The sequence below is a fragment of the Salvelinus namaycush genome, chromosome 6 (genome assembly GCF_016432855.1).
Source record: "Salvelinus namaycush isolate Seneca chromosome 6, SaNama_1.0, whole genome shotgun sequence".
Classification (NCBI taxonomy): Eukaryota; Metazoa; Chordata; class Actinopteri; order Salmoniformes; family Salmonidae; genus Salvelinus; species Salvelinus namaycush.
Window position 1 is genome coordinate 39,449,688 of NC_052312.1, and position 26,426 is coordinate 39,476,113.

Sequence of the window (26,426 nt, forward strand, 5' to 3'; positions counted from 1 at the left end):
ACCTGTGGAAGGAAGCAGGCCTCTTGATCTCCCCGTGTCTGCCAGCAGGGGAGGACCTAACGCCCCAGCTCGTGCTATATGGGGTGGGCCAAAGGCATATTCCACCGAAGGCCTTCACCAAGCTCTGGCCCACCCTCAGGTGTCTGAAGGATGCACTGTGGTCCTCCCGCAACCTGCTGGTAGACCACCCCCAGGCAGTGGCCATGGAAGCCACGGAAGCCCTGGGGTGGTACAGAAGAAAGGGGGCCTCGACCCCAGGCGAAAGGTCCCCCACAACACCCAAGGTCCAGGCGGCCACGGCGCCAAGGGTGATGCGCCTAGGGGAGGGATCTGCTCTGGGCCCTGAAGAACAGGACGGTAATTGATTCGGAAGAGCAGGAGGAGGCGAGTTTGATAAGGACTCACCTTGTTGCTTTACAAAGGACTGAAGACAGCTTTTTTTCCATGTCTTAAAAATATTTTACCTTTGTTAAATAATTTGTGCACATTTTAAATGGCTTTTACAAGAAAATGTACTTTTATTGATGGTTGTTTTATTGTTTTAAATAAACAACTTGTACTTTTTAACAAATATAAATGTAATATTCAAATGCTGTTTTTTGTGCCTTTATATATTTTTTATGTGTAAAAGTTATGTATAAATATATGAGCTGTGTCGTGTCTTTGGCATCATTAAAACTGAAGACTATTTATCAAATAACTCTCTGTAATTATTATTACGTGATTAAACTGATTAATCATGTAACTGTAATTAACTAGGAAGTCGGGGCACCAAGGAAAATATTCAGATTATAAAGTTATAATTTTCCTAATATAACTTTCAGATATTTTAATATCTGATCACTTAGTCTTCGAATTAATGAATTATTATTTACCTCATGTTAGTCTCATTCCAAACGTCGTAAGTTGTTGGTTATCTGCACGAACCCAGTCTTCACTATGAGTCATCCATACATTAATTGTCTTAAAATATTTATTTACTAACTAAGTAATTTCCAGAAATGCATAAACAAACAGTAGATAGTTACAAGGAAATGATAACGGCGTTTCCCTAGTGGGATAAACCGGTATCGCGGCTTGGTGGACAAAAAGGGAAGTGGGGGTCAACTGAGATGAGACACTACAAAGTTGATAATTATAACAATTGAAATGCTAATCCTTTGCACATGAACGCTCACTCATTCGGGAATAATTGCAATCAATATATATATTTACGCTCAGTGTGTCGTCGGGATCTCTGTTAAAAAGTTTGTTTCTGTTGGAGTCTGTCCGTCCTCTCTCTCTCTCTCTCTGTCGTGGTTAGAATGTATAGTTCAGAGTGACATTTATTCATGTCGTTATAGGATAGATGTTTCGGCGGTTGTCGGTCTTCGCGTTCAATGATACCGAATTCCTAGCTGCAGACTAGTAATTAATATCAAAGACTTGTTCTTATTCTGTCGGTATCGATAGTCTAAGAGTTTAACCACGTGGTATGGTTAAAAGATTCAGCCATCTACTCAAACCTTAGTTTATGGTCTCCTCTCAAACCTTGGCCCTCTCGTTATCGAGGTCAGCTGGTCTGCAACCTTTAGCCATCTCGTAATTGAGGGAAGCTCGGTCTGGTGATAGAAAACCCGGGTGGGGGTTTTATTCGGAAGAGCAGAAAAGGGTCTGTCCCAGGATGCCCGACCATAACTGTGCTCATGGGCGGTCCTCTGATTTAGTTAAACTCCAAAGGGAATTGGAGTTTCCTTCATTAAACAGTCCAAAATCTCATTACACAATTTCACAAACAGTATCATCCACACTCAATCATCTTATACAACAATTAGATGTAAGCCTCATCTCTGAGGCTATTGTATAAACAGCTTTATGGTAATGTGGCCGTATTGTCTCTCATGAGTTTCACAAAATTGTACCAAACAGACCAGTTTGTAGCTGGATTCTTCACCGATCTTTTATACCTTCTCCAGAACATAAATGTTGTTCGGACCTCAAGTTCTGTGAGGTGGAAGAAATTCCTTTGTTCTCTCTGAAAACTCACTCTCTCTCTATACTGTGGCCATGAGGAGATAATCTCCTCCAGGAATTTACGACCTGAGGTCGCAGCAGCCTGAGTGTAGGAGACAGAGAGGGGGATGGTGCTCGCTGTACCCAAAGAGGGCAACGTCATGACAGCTGTTTTTAAGGAAGTTTATAAATAAAAACTTTCCAAAACAAATACAAATAATAATCATTAAAATACTATTATTTTGAAGGCCTCATTTAACCCGAGTACAGTGGCCTAATCACTGATCACATCAGGCCTGCAAGTCACATTATGCTGGCTTTCAAAGTGATGTGTAATTCCTATTGGAATCCAGCCAGGTATATCCAACATTTTACATTTTTATTCACCCCTAACCTATATTCAGAATGAATGCCAGGGTTGGGAAGACTAAGTTATGAGACTACCTAACACTTCTAAACTGGAACAACCATTAATGGTTGCAACAAGTCCAAGTAACAGATTGGATTAGCTAAGAAAAAAGTGTTATTTATAATTGGGGTAGCATAAGATTAATTAATCAATCAATTACATCTAAAAACATAGATATTGGAAAATAAAAAGTCTACCTGCAATAGAGCATGCTGGGAAATATAATGATTTGCCTGGTTTTGGTTCAAGTCTGGTTATTAACACCAACACGGGGGATATTTTACTCTGGGTGTTCATTTAACTCTTTAGTGTTAATTTAACTCCTGAATCAACACTATAAATGTTCAACTGAAAAATTAAAACCATAGGTAATTAGCTTCCAAACATTTCAAGTAAGTATGTTTAAGAATTCTGAAGAATTGTGGATGCCACATCAAGAACCCCCCACTTAACTCAAAGGTTATTTATTGGGCAAGAGTTCTCCAATTAACCTTAAGAGCTTAAGTGCACTTTGGACAGGCAAGATTGCACTACAGTGTAGATAGGCTAGGTTGAGCTCCCCCGTCACTGTAGTGGTAGCATCCACTTGTTTTTCATACCAACCATACCAATTTTTCAAGATTAGAGAAAAAAAATAATATTATAATAAAATGGAAAACTATTTATATTATACCGTTTGAATTAGTGGGTTGGAGAAATTACACATTTAAGGTTTGAAACAAAAATTATATTATTCAATTTGACTGTAGTATTAGATCATTGAACTGCCAAAATATATGCTGGCTATTAGTTACCTACAACTGTATGAGATCTGTGTACAGGTGTTAGCTTTGGCTATGTAAAGCTCATCTTTAGAGAGGGCATTGCCTGTACTTAAAGACTGGACTCTTATCCATTGTCAGATATTAGGTACTGTACCGTAGACATCTTGATTCTATACAGAGAAAACAAAGTAAGTCAGCAACCACATCTGATTCAATAGGATCCTAAAAACAGGAAGAAGTGTGAATGCTTACCTCTTGTAGCGAGATACAGCCTCAAGTGTGCTCAGAGACTATGACACTAAGAGGAATGCTGTGTTATTACAACAAGGAAATGGAATATGGCTTACCGTAACTTAAGCCAAAGAATAATGCAAAAATGCCACTCTAAATGGTCAATGGACTTTGCCCTTTGATTTAGATAATAAGGAAATACCTGCATCACACCTCTGACCCCTGACTGGTCTATAGTAATATAATATATGCCATTTAGCAGACGCTTTTATCCAAAGCGTCTTAGTCTTGCTTGCATATATTTTAGGTATGGGTGGCCCCGGGAATCAAACCCACAATCCTGGTGTTGCAAACGCCATGCTCTGCCAACTTAGACAATTCTTTTTAAATTCTCTGTTAAGTCAACAAATATGAATGTCTATGGATGACATGCAGTATTGGCTAAGGTGTTGAACTGACAGTCACAGGGACCGGGATCGAATCTTGGTCGGTACCCCCTGAATTAACTACATTGGGTGTCAGAAGTGGGATAGCGCTGCTGAGAGGTCATAAAAATGATTTCCCATCAGTACGGGCACAAGGGACTTGTGAGAGTGAAGCAGAGGGACCCACTTTCTAAAGGAAGAGGGTAGTGTAAGGACCATAGTACTCCTAGGGACAATTACACGTGATAACTATTCCATTCACATACATATTTTTTTATATTCCATCTGAGTTGAAATGCAGTGTCCAGATTTTCTATATTTAAGTCATGCCTATAAATGACGTTTGCAAACTTTCAAGATAAAAACATAAGTTTCATATTAAACTTTGTTAATGGGTTCAGATTTGTTTTTAATGTTTATTTGCATTGCATGGATGCATTGGTCAGAGCCAAAGAATATCAAAGTTAGTTTGACATGCAGTTAATTAATTTGCTTTTCTGTGCCAGATTACTTGATTCTTTGCACATGAAGCCATGATCTTCCCTCACCCAAAAAGAGTCATAATAATCAACACTGCAGGAGTGCACACAGGCATTACAATTCAAGTCATTACGGATTCACTGATATTTCTCCCTTTTGTCCCTCATTTTGTTCTGCAACCAAAATTGCAGAACAAAATGTACAGTGCATTTAGATTGAATTCCAGCAACACAGACTTCACTTATTTTCAAGTACTTATTAGTATTTGGAAGGTGTGCAAACTTCACACAGAGAGAAAGTAATGCTCTGTTCAGAGCAAAAGCAGACACCGTATTGAGATTGGTTCTGGGACTAAAGAGGCTTTCACAATAGTTTGCTGAAGCGAGGATCAAAAGGTTGTTTGCAAGCATTATTTTCCTTGTCTGGATTAGTTTCACACCTCCACATTTCAAACCAACTAGGATGTGTTTGTATAAGGCAGATGCACAGGGATGTAGTGGTAAAGGATTAAAGTGGGTAAGCGCTGAACGCTGTTTGTAATGACGGGCAGTGAGTATTTTATTTTATCATTCAAAAGTTGAAGAACAGATATTTAAAACCATTGAGGACAAAACATAATAAAGCCTGAGAGCTTATTTCCATTGTGTTCCTCTAGGATAGGCAACGCACACGCTATTGCTAACAACGCCAACGCTGCGGAAATAAATGTGTAAATGCTTTTCACAAACTAAAAGGTGTTTCTGTGCGTTTAGCCTCCATTACATCCCTGCAGGTGCATCTTCAGGGTGTTCTGTTTCAGTGTAAATGAAATCACTTCAAGAGAAGCAGCTCTACCTCTTGAGTGACTTCAGAAAAAGGAATGCTGCTGTCTTTACAATAGACACCTACACAGAAGCCTACAATGCAAGAGCAAAAAGACAGAACAATATACAATTTCACTTTGTAATAACAGACAATGACAATTTGAGTGAAGACACGTTTGTAATGTTTTCATTTCAAGTTATTCACACAAGTGATCAGTGTTAATATACTTTGCAATTGATTAACCTATGCCTCCGTCCACTACCTTGGAATTTGAGTTGATCACTTTCACACCGGCGGGAACCCCAAGAGTACCCGAACTGCTATTGATCCGTGACACCCCAGATATAGGCAAACTCGGGTGGTTTTAGTACACATTCAGTTACATTGAAACATTGATCAAAAAAATCCCCACCAATTGAACCAGCTGTGTAAGCCACCAAAGAGTTTGCTGGTTTTAGCGCAGGTCTGATTTGTCTTGCTGAAACTTAAACAGAGAGCTGTAGAAGTCCCTCAGAAGCACATACATCTGTTTCCTTGGTAGCGGAGCACATGAAAATAGTCCCTGGATGTAGTTCGTCTAACCATAAACTACAGAGTTTATGACTGATGGAGTTGGGGGTCAATTCCATTTCAATTCTGGTCATGAATTGAAATCCCAATTCATGAATTGAAATCCCAATTCATGAATTGAATGAAATCCTCTTTGAAAATGCTTAAATAAATAAATCAAGTAATGTAGATAAGAATAAATATCATTTTTCAATTCTTGAATTGGAATCTAAATTATTTTCCTGAATTCGTGGCATTTGAATCTCTACTAGTGAGACCAGTGCATGTTGTCAAAGTCTACTGCGTCCCCCAGGTTGGCATCAGTCTCCAGCAGGCTCATGATGACGGCCATGGCAGCCTCATCATTGCTCAGGATACCGAGGCCTGGTCCCACCATGCTGTCCAGGTCCATCTGGGAGCTCTCTCCTGGGGGAGAACGGGCTGTCATCAAAATCGACCAATACACAAAGTTATGTTAGTCATATGCTAACCAAGGATAACTCTAAGTATAACTAAGTAACCCAAACATACACTTAAAACCGTCTGATTGATAACAGCCTAGGTAAACGAAAGATCATGTAAATGCATTGCTTCTAAGATTACTTTGTATAGGACTTTGAATGGTAACTACCTGTGTCCATATGTGTGTTGCTGCCAGCGTATGTGGCCCCCTTTGAAACAGACTGTAATCTAGGCTTGCTCACTGTATCTGAGTCAGTCACCTCCTCATTTGGCATCTGGAAGAGGACAAGTGGGTACATAATAATACAGAACATCTTTGCTCTATAGATTTTTTGATACAAAGTTCCATTTACAAAACTCTTCAAGCGCAACTATTAAGAGGTGTAATATACACATCAAAATATTACAATCAGTTGAAAAGTTTTAAATCTATGCAAGGCATGTGTTCATAGGGAGAACTCAAGTGGTTATGGTTGCGACCTGCATGTAAAAAACACCATACTCTCTCCCTTTATGCCGTAATGAAAATAGTTTTAAAAAATATAGTCAACATGCAACTACTGCCTATGGCCCTAAAGACACTGCAGGATGAGAGGTGAGGTAGGTAAGGTGACTCACGTTGGCATGAGAGGAGACCATTGGAGACCTGTCCTGAGGTGGACAGAAGGGACTGGAGGTTCCACTGGATGGAGAACAATTGACCCTGCACAGACACAGAGACATCGTCTATGCAACAGAGACATTTTGGCGGTGAAAGAAAGCAGGACTAATGTAACAAAATATTCAAGGTCATGTGCCAATAAAACAAAAAACGATGTAAGCCGACTGTACAAGTACCAGCTTCCTCCTGGTGGTCAAAGAAAGCTCTGTAAAACAATGCCATAATACACGCAACACACCTGTTGGAGTCCAAGAGCTCGTTTGCTATCTGGGTCCCTATGCTGCCAGCGTAGATCATAGTGGCCATGCCACTGGAGATGCCAGGGATAAGGATAGTACGTTTGCTCTCTTCTGTAACAGAGGGAGGGGTCAGGACAGTGAGCGGAGGTCGGTCCACACACCCAAACAACATCCAGAATGACCAGGACAAATATTCCTTTCCTTACCGTCCAACAGCTTGGAGCTGCTCGGCTGTTCAGCTTCTGTGTGACCGGGTCCCCTGTGTGTGGAGAGGGTACAGATGACAAATGATTGTACATCCCTTGTATGATGTCATTAGTACAACGCTGAGGACTCTCGAAAAACAGCTACATTTTGGATCCAAAATGGGACAATTTTGACTGAACTTGTGTCTTGATTCGAAGCAGATTATTAAATAAATGTATTTTACTGAATATCATTATGGATTGTTCAACTCACAATCTAGACCTAATGTGAAAAGGCACTTACAAAACTCGGTTTGTTGACACAATAAACTCAATTTCTTTGGTCCACGGGTTTATAAAACTAAACCACTGACTTTGAAGCTTGATGAAGGAGCCATGTTTTGTTTTGAACTTGTAGCAGCTGGTCTCAATCTTCTCTTTACTGCGGAGAACTGTTGAGACACAAAATGCCACTTCTATCACTGCAATGTGCTTGTTTTATTCATGAATCCCCCCCCAATAAAAAACAAGTAATGCACAGGTTATTATGGTGTAATCACCATTTTACCATGCGACGAAGGTAAGAACCTGGTAATCTTCTGCAACCCAAAATAAAGTGCAACCGAAATATATTTCATATCTGTTTGAGCACCGTGCACATCTGGAGAACATATGATTCTCACCTGTACGTAGATACGATAGACAACCAAACTATTCTCCATTACCTTTCCTGTGTGTCTCTGCGAGGTGTTGCAGGTCGTCCTGGTGGAAGTACTCATAACAAGATGTCCCCAGTAGTTCCTGTGGCAAGTAGCCCAGAACAGTAGTGGCTCTGAAGGACAGAGACAAGGAGGCTGTTATTCTCTCTAAACCTACTACAGTCCCAGGTTTAATATCTTCTGTCCACTTACCAGCTCTAACTATGTACATCATTTCAGAATGGCACAATAAATACTAACTATAATCATCAATATACATGATGCAGCCTTTCTGTTTCTATGGAAAAGAGTAAATGGAATGGTTGTCAAACATTTGACCCCGGTAAAGTGAGCTGGGTTCTTGTTCCCAGAATTGGGATGAAATGCCAAAGTAGAAAGAATCTCACTCAAAAGCAACAAAAAGAAAACTACTTACAGATAATATGAATTATACTGTAAACATAAATCAAATTGGACTGACGCGTTCAATGCACACTCTGCTGTTGGTCAGAAGATCTCACCACCAGTGTTACATTTTAGGACAGCCTAGGTCAAAATTCAAAAGGCACTCGCACATCTGAGCAATCTTATTTGCAGGTGCATGGCAACAGTTGAACAAGATGAAGGAAAAAGGAAACCGCACACTGCTCTTGATAGTATCACTGATATTTAATAAGCTTACGTATCGGCCTCACGGCCTTCGTCAGAGCTTTTGTGAATTTTTTTAAATTTGCACCCTTATGTAGACCTAGCCTCACCCACATCTGTTCCACACATCGAAGGGGGTTGGAGGCAAAGGAAAAACAAATAAGTGCTACCAAATATATCAATATGCATTTCATAAATATTACAAAAGTGTATAAATAAGACGTATTAAACACGTCTGTAAAACCACAATGAGGACATAGCAAGTTTTCATTAGTCATTGGGTACATCATATGAAAAACCTCGAAAACTTGCTATGTCCTCATTGTGGTTTTACAGACGTGTTTAATACGTCTTATTTATACACTTTGCCAATCTTGGTGACAGCCTTGCTGGCCTCACAGTGTTCAGCACCAATGAGGAGGATCCTCACATTACCATCAAAGACACAGTGAGTCCAGGGCTGTGTGCCAGTTCAGAGTGATGAAACATCTCACCAGTCTGGTTTGGTACCAACTAGTAGTTTAAAAAAATTCACAAAAGCTCTGACGAAGGCCGTGAGGCCGATACGTAAGCTTATTAAATATCAGTGATACTATCAAGAGCAGTGTGCGGTTTCCTTTGTCCTTCATCTAGGACAGCCTGGGTCACAATAACAAATTCACATACGTTAAAGGGCTCCTGTTGGAGCTAACTATTTGACAACCGATAAGTAAAAAGGTCTTATCTTGACATGCAAAATAATATTTCCAACACAATGTTCCAAGTAAACATTTTTCAATTTATAATCTGTATTTCAAACCAATAGTACTAGTATTGTACTGTTGCCATCTCTTGAAATAATCAGTACAGTCATCTCTTCAAGGGGTATATTGTCTCCCTTGGAATGCATTCAGACCAGTTGCCGGAAAACTTGGGGTAACCCCATTACACTTACAGCCACTGTGGTATGGGTAGGGGGTGCCATGGCAAACCCTATCCAAGATGACTGCCTGCCAGGCCTGCCTTAACCAACGTCATTGCTTTTCTCTTTATTTGTTTCTTTCTTTCGCTGTTAATACAAGCACAGGTTGGGTTACCCAGGGTATAACTGTAATGTTAGCCAAGGCCAATTTAACTTACCGTAGCCTTGGCTAACATTACAGTATGTATCAAAACATACTCAACTCAGCTGAAAGAGATCGAATATGAACAAAAAACTGAGAACAATACGCTATGAAAGTTACCAGGAAGTGTCTGCCCCACAGCCTTGTAGTTGTTTAACTTTTGTAGGCTTTTTGAATGGTCTTCAATGGGCAAAAACGTAGCGCAATGGTCTTAAATGCAAAAACTCAGTAAAAACAAATATAATTTTATATATATATTACGAATTTGATTATATAATCGTGAAGCCTGTTCAAAAGATTAACGGACTTGATCCAGAAGTAAAACGAAAGGGGCGGTACTTTCACAGGGTATAGATTCAGTTTTATTTTCCTCCCAGTGTTTTTCATCAGGTGAAGGATATGCCCACAATTCCCCCTTATGAACAGTATTGGTTCAAAATTATGCCAACACTTGCCAAGAATATTTAATAATGAGCGAAAATCGCAAAAAGGTTTGTGGAGGGGGTAAGAGGCACAACTTACTGTTGGTCCACGAAGGTGAACTTGCCGTCAATTGCAAAGCGAGTGACAAACTGGGTGGGTTTGACCTTGACCTCTAGTGAGGGCTGACAGGCATTGTTAGGGTGAACGCGGCACACAGCGACCAGGCAGGACAGATGGGAGAACTCGTTATCGTCGCTCTCAGCATCCAGCTGGGTGGAAGGCCAACTCCGCATGTAACCAGTGCAATGGACAGTGCAGTATCGTTGAGACTCTACAGGGGGAGATAGTGTACATAAAACACATGTTTACAATTAACCCCCACATGCAATTCCAATCATGGCCCTATCAGGGCTAACCTTAGTGAGATGGTATCAAGAAAAATAAATTGTGCTTCTGGGTTGATGACCACCACGTTTCTCTCTGCTCTTACGATGTATTTAGTGAAAGTTCGTTCTGCATGGATCTCTCACCCTTTTTCTTGGAGCTGCTGGGCTGGATGGTTTTGTCTTCTGTCTTCATAACTGTTCTGCTGTGCTTCATGCGGCAGAAGAAGGAGCGCCGTGCCCCTGTACACAGTTGAACTGCTCCCACAGGAAGGTCCTGCACCTGTAACCCTGCTAAAGAACCAGGAGAGCCTATGATCCAACAACATCTTATTATATTTGCAATATAAAAAAACACATTGAAGACAGAATATAAAAAGTACGAATCTGTGACCTCAAAAGAGAATGAGGGCAAAGTGGAAACCAGTAAAGCAACAACAAACAGAACCCAGGCTCTCTGCTCTTTCCCCTGTGCTAATAGAACTGAGATAAAAGCTGCAACTTTCTTTAAAGTAATACCGTTATAGTGGTGACATAGCTTTAACTGCATCTCAACAAGACACAAACAAATCAAAACACAGAGAGAAATAGATATGAAAATCCCAGAAACAGATACATTTAAATAAAGTCTTTGCAGACTTACTTTTGGCATCTATGAGCCGTTCGCGAGGGTATAATCCTGAGGCTGACAGCTGCTCTTTCACTTTACTAATGTCCTTCGGGTGGACATAATCAAAAAGACTCTGTCCAATTAGTTCCAACTGTAAACAAAAACAGCACTTTAATTATCAGAACCAAACTATTAATTTCAGAACCCGGAACCAAATTTTGTGTGAGCTAGCTAGCTAGCCAACTATAGTTCTGAACTAGGGGAAACAACTGATTCAGATCCCCACTTCAGAACCACCTAAACTTTCTGGTTAAACATCCGGTCTCCACTTCAAGCATCACCTCCACAATATAAAGCATGAAACAGATTCAGGTATAACTTTAATATGGTACAGAAATTACAAGGTACTAAAAGAGAATTTCAGTATTTTACAATTTAATGTTAGATAGTTCCTCACCCTGTAAGTAGTCAATGGGCCAGGAGAATACATGGTTCAGTCTTCTTTAGACAGCCACTACAAACGTCTGCTAACTTTAGCCACCGCTAGCTAAAAATCAATGGGAGTGGTAGGGGCATGGGGTGCCTGTTACAAATGGCAAAAGGAAACCAAACCATGGAACTAAATGAATGGGATAGCACTGTTAAGTAATGACCACTTCCTAAAGTTGTCATTGAGAGTATTTAAGTGGATAATAGATGGGATTGAGTGATAGGGACATTGTTGGAATCCACCTCAATAATTAGCTCAATTTAGAATTAAGTAGTAAATTAAGACTGCCAGACCTGCTTATTGTATATTATAAACTGGGTGGTTCGAGCCCTGATTGCTGATTGTCTGAAAGCCGTGGTATATCAGACCGTATACCACACCCCCTCAGGCTGTATTGCTTAAGTATAACCAGTTCACTGACCCGACTGTAGTTGAGGAACTTGGAGACGGATTCTGAGGTAAAGAGGATCTTCCCCCTGTCACAACTCACCACGAACAGGAACCCATCTGCAGCCTGGGGAAATGAGACACGGCACGACCCCAATATATTTCAATCTGGATCCATGAAAACACTGACACTGCTACAGTATTTTGAAACCATCAGTGTGTATCCACTCTCTCTGTTTACTCTAAAATGGCAGACTCTGTGTGACAAACATGCACACTTGTGGGAGATCAGAGCTGGCAAAGGTTATACAACAGAACACTCCAAGCGAGGGGAAAGAACTGGCTACTTCTATATTTAATTCTACATTGAACTGAGCAGTTGACACATCCTTTTCTAATTAGGGATTTCCCAGAGTAAAGTTAGTTAGCGACTGAATGGAAAAATACTGTAGCAAACCCAGAGGGTATACCTGTGGTACTGTCCATAAAATAAAGTGTAGACTTAAAGTCTGATTAGAGAAACATGTCCACCACGCTCTCATAACTTTGGATAAAATTCGGCACTTTGAAAATAGATTTGACCTCATTATTGTAATCATAAAGGAATAACCCTAGACCACTTAATTATTGGTTAATATTATATTTCCCATATCCCAAATATTTCCCAAATTCTCAGCTATTTTTGGAGCCTAGTAGACCCAACACACAAAAACTATAAATCGACACACCACATAATCCTACCCCACTGTTGTGACTGCTGCCAGAATACCAAATGGGATTGATTTTGGTTGATTGGAGAAAGAGATTGAGACAGATTGAAGGGCGGCCTACCGTGAGCACCAGGTGCTTGAGATCATCCTGAGGCAGAAACGAAGGCTTGCGTTTGTAGTTAACGTCAGTAAAGGAACTGCTAGCACCTGCTGAGGAGACGAACACAGCACTGAGCTGTTAGTCTGTGTTGTACCTGTCACTTAGGAGCTCAACATTTCTATCATAACTTGAGTTAAAAATACATATGAATATTAAATCTTTATACAACACCAGTCAAAAGTTTGGACACACATACTCCTTCAAAGGTTTTTCTTTACTTTTACTATTTTCTACATTGTAGAATAATAGTGAAGACATCAAAATTATGAAATAACACATATGGAATCATGTAGTAACCAAAAAAAGTGTTAAACAAATCAAAATATATTCTTCAAAGTAGCCACCCTTTGCCTAAATGACAGCCTTGCACACGCTTGGTATTCTCTCAACCAGCTTCACCTGGAATGCTTTTCCAACAGTCTTGAAGGAGTTCCCACATAACCTGAGCACTTGTTGGCTGCTTTTCCTTCCCTCTGAGGTCCAACTCATCCCAAGCCATTTCAATTGGGTTGATGTCGGGGGATTGTGGAGGCCAGGTCAAATAGCCCTTACACAGCCTGGAGGTGTGTTTTTGGTCATTGTCCTGTTGAAAAACAAATGATAGTACCACTGTGCGCAAATCAGACGGGATGGCGTATCGCTGCAGAATGCTGTGGTAGCCATGCTGAATAAGTGTGCCTTGGATTCTAGATAAATCACTGACAGTGTCACCAGCAACACACCTCCACACCTCCTCCTCCATGCTTCACGGTGGGAACCACACATGCGGAGATCATCCTTTCACCTACTCTGCGTCTCACAAAGACACGGCGGTTAAAATCCAAGAATCTCAAATTTGGACTCATCAGACCAAAGGACAGACTTCCACCAGTCTAATGTCCATTGCTCGTGTTTATTGGCCCAAGCAAGTCTCTTCTTCTTATTGGTGTCCTTTAATAGTGGTTTCTTTGCAGCAATTCGACCATGAAGGCTCCTCTGAACAGTTGATGTTGATGTGTCTGTTACTTGAACTCTGTGAAGCATTTATTTTGGATGCAATCTGAGGTGCAGTTAACTCTAATGAACTTATCCTCTGCAGCAGAGGAAACTCTGGGTCTTCCTTTCCTGTGGCGGTCCTCATGAGAGCCAGTTTCATCATAGCGCTTGATGGTTTTCGCGACTGCACTTGAAGTTCTTGACATTTTCTGCATTGACTGACCGTCATGTCTTAAAGTAATGATGGACTGTCCTTTCTCTTTGCTTATTTGTGCTGTTCTTGACATAATATGGACTTGGTATTTTACCAAATAAGGCTATCTTCTGTATACCACCCCTACCTTGTCACAACACAACTGATTGGCTCAAACGCATTAAGAAGGAAAGAAATTCCACAAATTAACTTTTAACAAGGCACACCTGTTAATTGAAATGCATTCCAGGTGACTACCTCATGAAGCTGGTTGAGAGAATGCCAAGAGTGTGCAAAGCTGTCACCAAGGCAAAGGGTGGCTACTTTGAAGAATCTCAAATATAAAATATATTTTGATTTGTTTAACACTTGTTTGGTTACTACATGATTCCATGTGTGTTTTTTCATAGTTTTGATGTCTTCACTATTACTTTATAATGGAGTAGAAATAGTACAAATATTGAAAAATCCTTGAATGAGTAGGTGTGTCCAAACATTTGACTGGTACTGTATATTATCAGCAATGAACAATAGCTATTTGTGCACAGCTGTGTATTTTGCCGCCATCATGTGTCCTAGGATCTAACTGCATTAGTATAGCTTCATGAGACCTAACTTAAAGAGATGTGTGGTGCTGCACAGATTGCCTGGTGTGGTACTGTGTTGTAAGGACAGTTTAGGGATGATGAGGCCTACCTTTCAGGGCTTTGAGGTGCTGCACAGCCATTCGCAGCACAGTGAGTTTGTCAAGCTTTCTGGCCATGGGGTTACAGGAGGGGATCATGGCTGACAGCTCGTCGATAAGGGTGTTCATTTTGTCCCTCCGCCGCTTTTCAATTTGGCTGTGTGGCTCCCTTTGAGTGAGGGCACAAATACACTTATTTGTCTCTCTCACACATCTCACACACTTAAGTATACAGGTGTCTGATGGGTTGCTATCAAGTCAGCATGATATCATTTATAAAAACAACAACACATGAAAGTGTTATTGTTATTATTGGCGTTACATTGATGTGGTCATTCGCATCATACCACCAGCTTCAACTGTAGTATTAGATTATATATAATATTAAAGTATCCTCCTGTTTTTTAAAGCCAGTGCAGTCAAAAATGTGATTTTCCTGTGTTTTATATATATTTTCACAACATGATGTTGGAATAATACTGTGAAATTGTGAAAATGATGATAATGTCCTTTTAGTGTAAGAGCTGTTTGAAATGACCGCCTGAAATTTCAGCCAGTTTTGGTGGGATGGAGTTTTGGCCTGCCTGGTGACATCACTGTCACGATCGTCTTTGGGTGAGATAGAGGACCAAGGCGCAGCGTGTGCAAAATACATCTTCTTTTATTTTAGAAGAGAGAAAAAACAAGAAACTAACAAAATAACAAACTGACGACCGTGAAGCTATACAGACAAATAGTGCTGACACAAACACTACACATAGACAATTACCCACAAACAGCTAAAGCCTATGGCTGCCTTAAATATGGCTCCCAATCAGAGACAACAATAACCAGCTGTCTCTGATTGAGAACCAATTCAGGCAACCATAGACTTTCCTAGACACCTACACTGAACACTAACCCATCTACTCTACTTAACCCCCTAAACCATACAACACCCTAGACAATACAAAAACACACAAAGACAACCCACCCCAACTCACGCCCTGACCAACTAAATAAATAAAAGAAAAAGGAACAATAGGTCAGGAACGTGACATAACCCCCCCCTTAAGGTGCGAACTCCGGGCGCACCAGCATAAAGTCTAGGGGAGGGTCTGGGTGGGCGTCTGTCCACGGTGGCGGCTCTGGCACTGGTCGTGGTCCCCACCCCACCATAGTCACTACCCGCTTTCGTAGCCTCCTCCAAATGGCCACCCTCCACATTAACCCCACTGGATTAAGGGGCAGCACCGGACTAAGGGGCAGCACCGGACTAAGGGGCAGCACCGGACTAAGGGGCAGCACCGGACTAAGGGGCAGCACCGGACTGAGGGGCGGATCCTGGCTGGCTGGCTCTGGCGGATCCTGACTGGACGGCTCTGGCGGATCATGACTGGACGGCTCTGGCGGATCCTGGCTGGACGGCTCTGGCGGATCCTGGCTGGACGGCTCTGGCGGATCCTGGCTGGACGGCTCTGGCGGATCCTGGCTGGACGGCTCTGGCGGATCCTGGCTGGATGGCTCTGGCGGATCCTGGCTGGACGGCTCTGGCGGATCCTGGCTGGACGGCTCTGGCGGATCCTGGCTGGACGGCTCATGGCTGGCTGACGGATCTGGCTGCTCATGGCTGGCTGACGGATCTGGCTGCTCATGGCTGGCTGACGGATCTGGCTGCTCATGGCTGGCTGACGGATCTGGCTGCTCATGGCTGGCTGACGGATCTGGCTGCTCATGGCTGGCTGACGGATCTGGCTGCTCATGGCTGGCTGACGGATCTGGCTGCTCATGGCTGGCTGACGGATCTGGCTGCTCATGGCTGGCGGAAGGCTCTGGCTGATCCTGTCTGGCGGAAGGCTCTGGCTGATCCTGTCTGGCGGAAGGCTCTGGCTGATCCTGTCTGGCGGAAGGCTCTGGCTGATCCTGTCTGGCGGAAGGCTCTGGCTGATCCTGTCTGGCGGAAGGCTCTGGCTGATCCTGTCTGGCGGAAGGCTCTGGCTGATCCTGTCTGGCGGAAGGCTCTGGTTGATCCTGTCTGGCGGAAGGCTCTGGCTGATCCTGTCTGGCGGAAGGCTCTGGCTGATCCTGTCTGGCGGAAGGCTCTAGCGGCTCCTGTCTGGCGGAAGGCTCTAGCGGCTCCTGTCTGGCGGAAGGCTCTAGCGGCTCCTGTCTGGCGGACGGCTCTGAAGGCTCATGGCAGACGGGCGGCTTTGCAGGCTCAGTACAGACGGGCGGCTTTGAATACTCAGTACAGACGGGCAGTTCATGCGGCGCTTGGCAGACGGACAGTTCAGACGGCGTTGGGCAGACGGGCAGTTCAGGCGCCGTTGGGCAGACGGGCAGTTCAGGCGCCGTTGGGCAGACGGGCAGTTCAGGCGCCGTTGGGCAGACGGGCAGTTCAGGCGCCGTTGGGCAGACGGGCAGTTCAGGCGCCGTTGGGCAGACGGGCAGTTCAGGCGCCGTTGGGCAGACGGGCAGTTCAGGCGCCGTTGGGCAGACGGCAGACTCTGGCCGGCTGAGACGCACTGTAGGCCTGGTGCGTGGTGCCGGAACTGGAGGTACCGGGCTGAGGACACGCATCTCAGGGCTAGTGCGGGGAGAAGGAACAGGGCATGCTGGACCCTGGGGACGCACATTAGGCCTAGTGCGTGGTGCCGGAACTGGTGGTACCGGGCTGAGGACACGCATCTCAGGGCTAGTGCGGGGAGCAGCAACAGGACGCACAGGACTCTGGGGACACACAGGAGGCTTGGTGCGTGGTGTAGGCACTGGTGGTAAAGGACTGGAGACACGCACCATAGAGCTAGTGCGTGGAGGAGGCACAGGGCTCTGAAGACGCACAGGAAGCCTGGTGCGTGGTGTAGGCACTGGTGGTACTGGGCTGGAGCGGGGAGGTGGCGCCGGAAATACCGGACCGTGCAGGCGTACTGGCTCCCTTGAGCACTGAGCCTGTCCAACCTTACCTGGTTGTATGCTCCCCGTCGCCCGACCAGTGCTGGGAGGTGGAATAACCCGCACCGGGCTATGTAGGCGAACCGGGGACACCATGCGTAAGGCTGGTGCCATGTAAGCCGGCCCGAGGAGACGCACTGGTGGCCAGATGCGTTGGGCCGGCTTCATGACATCCGGCTCAACGCTCAATCTAGCCCGGCCGATACGTGGAGCTGGAATGTACCGAACCGGGCTATGCACGCGTACAGGAGACACCATGCGCTCTACTGCGTAACACGGTGTCTGCCCGTACTCGCTCTCCACGGTAAGTACAGGGAGTAGGCGCAGGTCTCCTACCTGACTTCGCCACACTCCCTTTAAGGCCCCCCCCAAGAAATGTTTGGGTTGTACTCACGGGCTTCCAGCCTTGCTTCCGTGCTGCCTCCTCATATCGCCTCCTCTCGGCTTTAGCTGCCTCCAGCTCTTCACGAGGGAGGCGATATTCTCCCGGTTGTGCCCAAGGTCCCTTACCATCCAGTATCTCCTCCCATGTCCATGAATCCTGTGTAGGTGGGTCCTGTTGCCGCTTGACACGCCGCTTGGTCCTAGATTGGTGGGTAATTCTGTCACGATCGTCTTTGGGTGAGATAGAGGACCAAGGCGCAGCGTGTGCAAAATACATCTTCTTTTATTTTAGAAGAGAGAAAAAACAAGAAACTAACAAAATAACAAACTGACGACCGTGAAGCTATACAGACAAATAGTGCTGACACAAACACTACACATAGACAATTACCCACAAACAGCTAAAGCCTATGGCTGCCTTAAATATGGCTCCCAATCAGAGACAACAATAACCAGCTGTCTCTGATTGAGAACCAATTCAGGCAACCATAGACTTTCCTAGACACCTACACTGAACACTAACCCATCTACTCTACTTAACCCCCTAAACCATACAACACCCTAGACAATACAAAAACACACAAAGACAACCCACCCCAACTCACGCCCTGACCAACTAAATAAATAAAAGAAAAAGGAACAATAGGTCAGGAACGTGACAATCACCAGGCGATAAATTAGTTAAGAGACCAATAAGAGAGTTCCAAACAGCTTTTCAGTTTTCCCCTCCCCGCTCAGACCACTCCCAGACAGTCCTAGCAAAATTCTTGCTTGAGAAACTGCTCTTGCTAAGAAGCTATTTTTGTTTCTTTTTGACCATTTTGATTGAAAACAATCACAGTAAGGTACTTAATTGTTACCCAGAAGTGATTTGATATTGAGATTTTTTTTAACGGCTGCATTGGGCCTTTAACTCCCTTTCAATATACCAAATGAATATGTATGCCCAGGCTCTTACCTGAAGCATTTTATTTTCACCTGTTGATCATCGTCTTCCGATCTGAATTGGAATGGGAAATAGTTATGATTATTTAAAATGATTCATTTCAACACTTGGCCTGGCCCTGAAAGATCTTGCCAAGATTAGTGCTGAAATAAAATTAATTACTAAAGAATCTTCAAATACCTGCTCTGTTCCTCCTCTATTTCAGCATCACCATCTTCCCTGCAAGACATGGAGAACATAAAATATAAGTCCACCAGGTAAGATACAAAAATAAGAATGTTGTTATTTTTATGCTACTTTATGAAAGGTGAGGTCTCTTTGCTCTTACCTGTTGTCTAGATCCCCCTTCCGTTTCCTAGACAGCTCTTGGATTGGCATGGCTCCTGCCAGGTGGGGGGTTATGACATTAGGCATGGCTCCTGCCGGGTGGTGTGTTATGACATCAGGCCGAGAAACAGGAAGGCTATTGGTTTCTCCTAACTGCAAGGATCCTAAACCACAGGCACAAGAACCATACAAAACGGACACATTAGTTTTGATTTCTCATCATTTGTAATTCACCCACGGTCAAATCGATGCATTATTGTAGCACTGACACCCTTATGGAGGCCTTGAGACAAAATGGGTTGGTGTTTTGTTTAATTCCCCTGATTTTTATATTTGCCGATGTTGAAAACCTCCATGAAGAACATTCACATATCCCGATCCTCAACTGAAACCCTCAACTGAGGACTGAGAAAATAAAATAATGAATGCTTACTTGCTTTCTATGGCACAAATACCAACTCAATGGATGTTGACCTCAAGCATCCCATACACATGGTTGGAACTTTGTATCATTACAAGCTGCCTGGGAGTGTAACTTAATATTGTGTAAAAAGTTTCAAAAAATATATATATTTTAAACCATCTTATAAATATAAATGTTATTGTGGTGATCAGTCACATGATAAGTGTGTATGCACTAACTAACATCCACTTGAGAGGACTGTAAATAAACTCTCAATTGTAAGGCCGTTGACAAATGTTCCTCAGTGTAAATTAGTTTAAGTTCAGCTAACTGGAAATGACCGTCCAGCTTGTAACTAGTCATCTTGAAAACCATAAACCTGGCAGGTGAGGTGAATGAATCAGCCTACTAGACACCAACCTCTGGCACTGACAGTTTCTCCCAGCTGTCACGCAGCACGTGATGAGTTTCCATGTAGATAGTAAAAGTCACCATAAGAGGGCGTCTAACCACTGGCTTTATCCCAGTTTACCCCCAGCATGTGGCACGTGATGGTTTCTGCTATCGCCTTACTTCACTGCTTATATAAATGCTGTAACATTGACATACTTCCTGCACAACTCCCCATTATACTATAAGCGGTGATATTTTATATGAAATATTGTTTAAAAGGGGGAAGATCTTTTGGGATTCTAATGCAAACAAATGTTTACAAATAATGAATGAACTAACCTTGGCTATGTCTAGGAATTTTGGGGTCATTTCTGACAGAGGTGGAATGCAGAACAATATTCCAGCCCTGCCCTCCCTTCCTTCCCTGCAGGCATCTCACCAAGCATGAGAAACTATAGTAGCATAAAAGCAAAAACAACTGGAAATATTCCACAGGTAGAGAGATGGTAGTGGAACTACGGTAATTTTAATCATTTAGCTAATTCTGTAGTTGTATCATCGTGTAGGGTTAATCTCCATTTATTTATTTTTTCATTTTCATGAAAATAGTTAAGGCAAATCTGACAAAGTTTGTTGCCCAATCAAGTAGAAACATTGTGGATTTTGGATGTTTGACTAAGACAGTGAGCAGCTCAGGGTTGAGGTACATTTAGAATGTACATAAACATTTATTCACTGAAAATGGATATAAATTAGAACATCATACATTTCATAAAATCCAACACAATTGTAAAGGGAAGAGTGAAGACCCCTATTTTGCAGTAACTAACTTAAGGGGAAGACAATGTCATATCAAATACAATTAGGTAGTTATGTGGGGAAATGGTTGTGCTACACATCCGTTTCGTTGACCCAGTTTGGATCAAAGTTCATCAGGGGACCGGAGCAACCCCTGGAAAATAAGCAGCAGTAATTTCCTGGCTAGGCCAGCCTCTCTCCATGTCATCTCCTGCTGTTGTGACTTTGAGCAAAGCAGTTAATAACCCTTAAATGTTCAGAGTGCTTCCGACCCCTTAGGGTGTGTGTGTCTTGGGATACAAGCAGAAACTAATTCCTGTTCTCTGAAAGAAAAAATTGACAGTACTCTTCTTAAATGTTGATCCAGTTCTTGACGCTAATAGGAGATGCAGAGGGAAACGCGAACTCACTGACAACTGAGAACCAGACATCAACAAGTTCCCTGGTTGTGCAGGACATGAGTGGGTGGTACAGAAACCAGGTCAATTGAATCACCTTGAATGAGACACTAAATTACACTTCTGGTCCTGGCTTCCTAAGAGATGACTGTATGGCAAGTAAGGGCTGTGTGACGGAGTGAGAAGGCTGTGCACTGGAGCTCGATAATGCAGCTGCTGAACCTTCCATGGATGATGCTCTCTCATGGCTGGATAAATGTGGCGAGGATCGCACTACTCCATTGGTCCAAGTCTTCAGCAGATGATGATAATGATGAAGACCTTGGCAGTCACAGCCATATAAATGGACCCTCAAAAGGACTCTCCCTCATCAGATGAGCTTCCTGTGGCTGGTTCTACTGGTGCTGGTGCCTCATAATCAACCTCCCCTATCCCTCACTACTCACCTGTCGCTCTCACACAAGAACCCCAGTGTGTCGATAGGGTCTATGGTACAACTAGAACATTCATGTCTAAAAGTTGATTAGACAGCACAGCAGTATGATGTTATGGCAGTATAAGGTTATGGCAGTATGATGTTATGGCAGCATCTAGTTAAAGCAGTATCTAGTTAAGGCAGTATGACGTTATGGCATTATTGGTCAGTATCCGAGTTCAGATTCCCTATTATATTCACTGGGGAAAAGCATGTAGTTTATTACCTGATAAGCTAGTAATTAGTATAAGTACCCTTGTTTGCGTTACACACACCTTTCTCCATTCAAATTCTATATTATACTTGTAGAATATTGTAGAGACCCGATAGGCTAGTTATTAGTGTCCAGGTTTACATTATGCACTTTATTCTCATCTCCCCATCATAACCCCACCCCCTCATGGAAAAAGGGAAGTTCCAGTGAAGTTGTCCTGCACAAACTTCTTCATCAATCTTACCTGTAAAAGCCTAGAATGAATTATGGGTTAATCATTCATGGCTAATCATACCTCCTTGTGTTTGCACATTTTCTTTCAGAGGAATCTGAGCTTTACACTTCACTTAATTTAAGGATGCTTGTTTTTATTATCTGAAAATAGATCCAATCCTTTGGCCGTCTTTTAAGCCAACAAAAGAAAGGCAACTACACCGGTCACACTGGCCAATCTGACTAGCTCACCTGAGGAGAGCCATTCCCCTTTCACTCCCACAGGAATCGCCCCCATCCCCACACCAACCTCTGCACTGGTTTTGAATAATACTAGGGGCCAGGCAAAATGGCAATACCATGTTGGACACATGCATACATGAGATGAGGTACAATATTAAGAAAGAGGGCTGACAGTAGAATACATTTTGTTTATTCAATATACAAAACAGAGGGAATACATCTTGTAATGGGGGAATCAATGCTATTCAGGTGAAGTACAGTTGACTGTTGGCAATATGGTTCTAACAATTGGTTGCCTAACTGAGAGGGCTATGTAACACATTATTTCTTATTTATCCATTCCTGTGTAACGTTTGTCATCCTAGAACACCTTTAGGTCTGGTACTACTTTAAGTGCAATAATTATTACGTCAGGAACAAATAAATATTGTTATAGCAATTGAGTGTTAAGCCTACAACACCATTAAGAATTGTCAACCAATGTCAAAATGTTTGCCTCATATTTGGCACGTGCAGCTTGTGTTGAAAAGTTATCAAGTTATAGGCTCTGGTGTTTTACAAAATAACTGAACACAGGCCTACATAGCCTAAACAAGTTACTACAGTCATATTGGCCAAAGCGCAGCTAGCCTATTTGATGTAGCATATAGGCCCAATTAAAATGTGTCAGGCAGGCCTACACATTTTTTACTAATGTTTTATGCTGCAAATAGGTATTATTTTCAAAGGAGCGTCCTGAGTGACCATATTCAACTACATTCATAACACGTACGTTATTGGATGTTATGGTCAAATTACAGAATGGGAAATTGTGTTATTAAGCATGAATGCAGCATATTAGCCTAGCTTAGCACGTTCGGGAAGGAACAATAATTGTTTTGGGCTGCGTTCCAATAAATCCACCCACCCACCTTAAGAATTTGGAAACTGTTTCATAACCCACTTCTTGGAAATATTCTTTAACATTTTACCATGCATCGCCAAAATCACAATGGGGTCATGGAGAACATGTGGCAATGCATCAGAACGCTTTAGACATCGGAAATTCTCGTCACCAAAAGTACAAACTTGCCGCGATACATTGAAATTCTACAACTATGAAAACCTGTAAGCTAGGCTATGACTTTAGGCTACCCAAACACATATATAAAACACAGTTTAGGCAATACGTGCGACTGAACAGGACATGGTGCAAGCATTATCCACGCATAAATTACGTGATTGGTGCCATTTTATTTGATTAACAGGCTAACCGACATAGACTATTAGTCTAGGCAAAAATACCAAAGGGATGAACAGAAGATCTATTGACCGCCAATGAAAAGGCAGCTGCATAGTTTTACACCAGGTTTACCATAAATACAATTCCACCATGCACATATTGTTATAAAATCACGCCAAATCCTACCTGCGAAATTACATGGTAGAATGCCACAAATATGGCCAAAATTATTAAATTTCCACGAGCGCGTCCCAGGACTTCCTCGAGTGTGCGTTTGCTCCACTGATCTACTGACCTACATTTTGGGGAAGAACCAGAATTGTTTTCAAAGCGAAAGAAACAGCTTCCCTCAAATCCCACCCGGCGCATAGCATCGACTACAATCAACTATTATCACCTCATAGCCTAGAGAACTCACACGTGGTGCTTTCAATACAACTCGGAAAGATCAGAACCTCCAAGTGAAAATTTGCGTACGGTTTTTGCGTAGAGGTTCCTATTGGTTGATTCTGATCATTTTCAAACGTGAAACCCGGAGCTCAGCTTACGAGTTTCCGAGTTCCAAGTTGTCTTGAACGCGGTACAAGTAGGTCTACCAGTACCTGTTCGTTTGTCTGCGGTCCCGTCATTGCCGCCGCCGGCTAAATTCTCTTTGGACATGGCTGGAGCCGGTCAGCAGCAGCCCGGCGCCGCAGAACATGAGGAAGTGGTAGTGTAGCCTAAATGTAGTAGAAGTAGCCTACTGTAGAAGAGGCGGGGGATTGTAAACGTACTTTATTTTTTCCTCCTCTCTCTGTACTAAGGCGGGGAGGGGGTAGACATAAAAACGTAGACCTACACGTGCAAGGGTAAAGTAGCCTCCTGGGTAATGAGGACACAACTCCAGGAAAACGCGGAAGAGGTCAATCTGTCTCATATATCACCACTACATTCGCATTCATTCACTCAACCACCCGTGAAGGGGACACTCTGTCCATTGCATTCACACACACACACACAATCGTTTCGTATGCTATAGTCTAGCCCAGAGCAAGTAGGACAAACATTCATGAAACACAAAGATTCGTTCATTTTATCCTCTAAAATGATAGGCTACAAAGTGTAATGTTGCATGTATTTGAGGGAAAAGTGATTGTCTATATAGGCTACGACACAGGCTCCCTATAATTTAATGGTTTCGTGTTGTGAGTGAGTACTGCTTTCTCTGTAAATATCCGTGTCCAACCTGACAAATTACCATATATATATATATAAGTCAACTCGTTCGAGTGGTATTTTTCCCCCTCTTTCGAACATGTTTTTTGTCTCTCACCTCAGTGTTATTCGAGACCTCTGCACGAGACTTTATGTAAGTGTGCACGTGCCAAACAAGAATCGCGTTGACCTAAATATTGTTGCGTTATACAACCATATAACCGTCACGTGTAGCAGCTGTCTTGTTAACCCGTCTGAAGCCCGGGGTGTAATCATTAGTCCAAACAGTTGCATTCCGTTTGGGACAAATTGAGGCAAGTCACTCCACGTTCGTTCCGTTTAAGAAACGGTTTGCAACAGAATCGGCGGAATTGAATACACCCGTCTACAACGAAAGTAAACGTGCGTCCGAGAACACTTTACAACCCCGCACACAACGTTATATAAATGTGGGGGAAAAAGGGAAATTGTATAGGTTAGTCTTGAGCGTCATGGATTGAGGACATTTATAACGAGTTGCCTTTTACGCATGACCATTGGTCACTGTGATATCTTAAATTGTCAAGACACTGCGAATAAATACATTGAACCACAAGTTTGCCTACATGTATTTACGCTACTATCTAGCCTACAAAATATTGTCATATCTGTAAAATAGGCTGTGTTTTGGCAAAACGTCTTGCATTGGCGAATATAATAGGCCTATGTCTCTGAGTGACGAATATAATAGGCCTATGTCTCTGAGTGACAATAGGTAAATCCAATGACGGGGAAATCCTAGGCTACAACCGTGAGACATTTATTATTGTGTAGCCATAGCATTGTAGTTAAACATGCGATGTCACAACATCCGTCATTTGAATAAAAAGTCATCAGTGGCTAAGATCCGCCCCGTCTCTAAAAGTACATGCGAACTTCCTACATGAATGTTTGGAAATTAACAAAGGCTACCATCAATAGGATATATAGGCTACTGTATATATTCCCGAAATATTTTTTGGGGAGAGAAATATATTGGTAATACTTTATAATAAGCGTAATTAATAATGTATATAGCATTAATACATGCATTTTGTTATTTGTGAACATTTAAAAGCATTATAAGCGCTAATAATTCAGTAGTAGTGTAGCCAAAAGACCGGCAGATGCGATATAGAGTAATTTCATTTTACTGTCCAAAGGGAATATATGCAGCCTTCTATTCTCCATTAAGGCTGCTGAGGTCGATTTCCTCCTTAACTCGATTTAATGGGGAGGTGAAAAAGAAAATAAATTGACATTGAATTCTCTGGCAACAGCTCTGGTGGACATTCCTGCAGTCAACATGCCAATTGCACACTCCCTCAACACTTAAGACATCTCTGGCATTGTTTTGTGAGACAAAACTGCACATTTTAGTAGCATTTTCTTGTCCCCAGCACAAGGTGCACCTGTGTAATGATCATGCTGTTTTATCAGCTTCTTGATATGCCACAACAGGTGGATGGATTATCTTGGCAAAGTAGAAATGCTCACTAACAGGGATGTAAACAAATTTGTGCACAAAATTTGAGAGAAATACGATTTATGCATTTGGAACATTTTTGGGATCTTTTATTTCAGCCTATGAAAAATGGGAC

The 26,426-nt window shown here is 42.6% G+C and overlaps 1 protein-coding gene across 3 annotated transcripts; it reads right to left on the reverse strand.

The window, feature by feature from the left end:
- Positions 1–4,251: 4,251 nt before the first annotated feature.
- Positions 4,252–24,477, reverse strand: LOC120049981 (aryl hydrocarbon receptor nuclear translocator-like protein 2). 3 transcript variants are annotated; one of them, XM_038996536.1, is made up of 17 exons: positions 24,216–24,477; positions 19,256–19,418; positions 19,108–19,146; positions 18,940–18,981; positions 14,678–14,835; positions 12,775–12,860; positions 11,978–12,070; positions 11,100–11,217; positions 10,604–10,750; positions 10,173–10,404; positions 7,927–8,033; positions 7,506–7,653; positions 7,223–7,275; positions 7,016–7,127; positions 6,735–6,819; positions 6,286–6,391; positions 4,252–6,095 (listed from the first exon to the last, which is right to left on the reverse strand). In XM_038996536.1, the coding sequence occupies exons 1-17, from the start codon at positions 24,271–24,273 to the stop codon at positions 5,923–5,925; spliced, it is 1,920 nt and encodes a 639-aa protein (XP_038852464.1). In that variant the 5' UTR covers positions 24,274–24,477; the 3' UTR covers positions 4,252–5,922. The 3 variants fall into 3 exon arrangements, with proteins under 3 accessions (XP_038852464.1, XP_038852463.1, XP_038852465.1); XM_038996535.1 differs by having other exon boundaries at positions 12,775–12,863; positions 24,216–24,476; XM_038996537.1 differs by having other exon boundaries at positions 4,252–6,080; positions 12,775–12,863; positions 24,216–24,475.
- Between the last annotated feature and the right edge of the window lie 1,949 nt (positions 24,478–26,426).

What these genes read in the sequence shown, in the direction of transcription:
- LOC120049981 (XM_038996535.1), bottom strand. Translation starts at nt 24,273, where the DNA reads ATGTCCAAAGAGAATTTAGCCGGCGGCGGCAATGACGGGACCGCAGAC. An exon ending in AGTTCCTCAACTACAGTCGG is followed by an intron (nt 11,218 to 11,977) that starts GTCAGTGAACTG and finishes TTTTGTTTACAG; the next exon opens with TTGGAACTAATTGGACAGAG. An exon ending in CGCAGAGACACACAGGAAAG is followed by an intron (nt 7,654 to 7,926) that starts GTAATGGAGAAT and finishes GTGTCTCAACAG; the next exon opens with TTCTCCGCAGTAAAGAGAAG.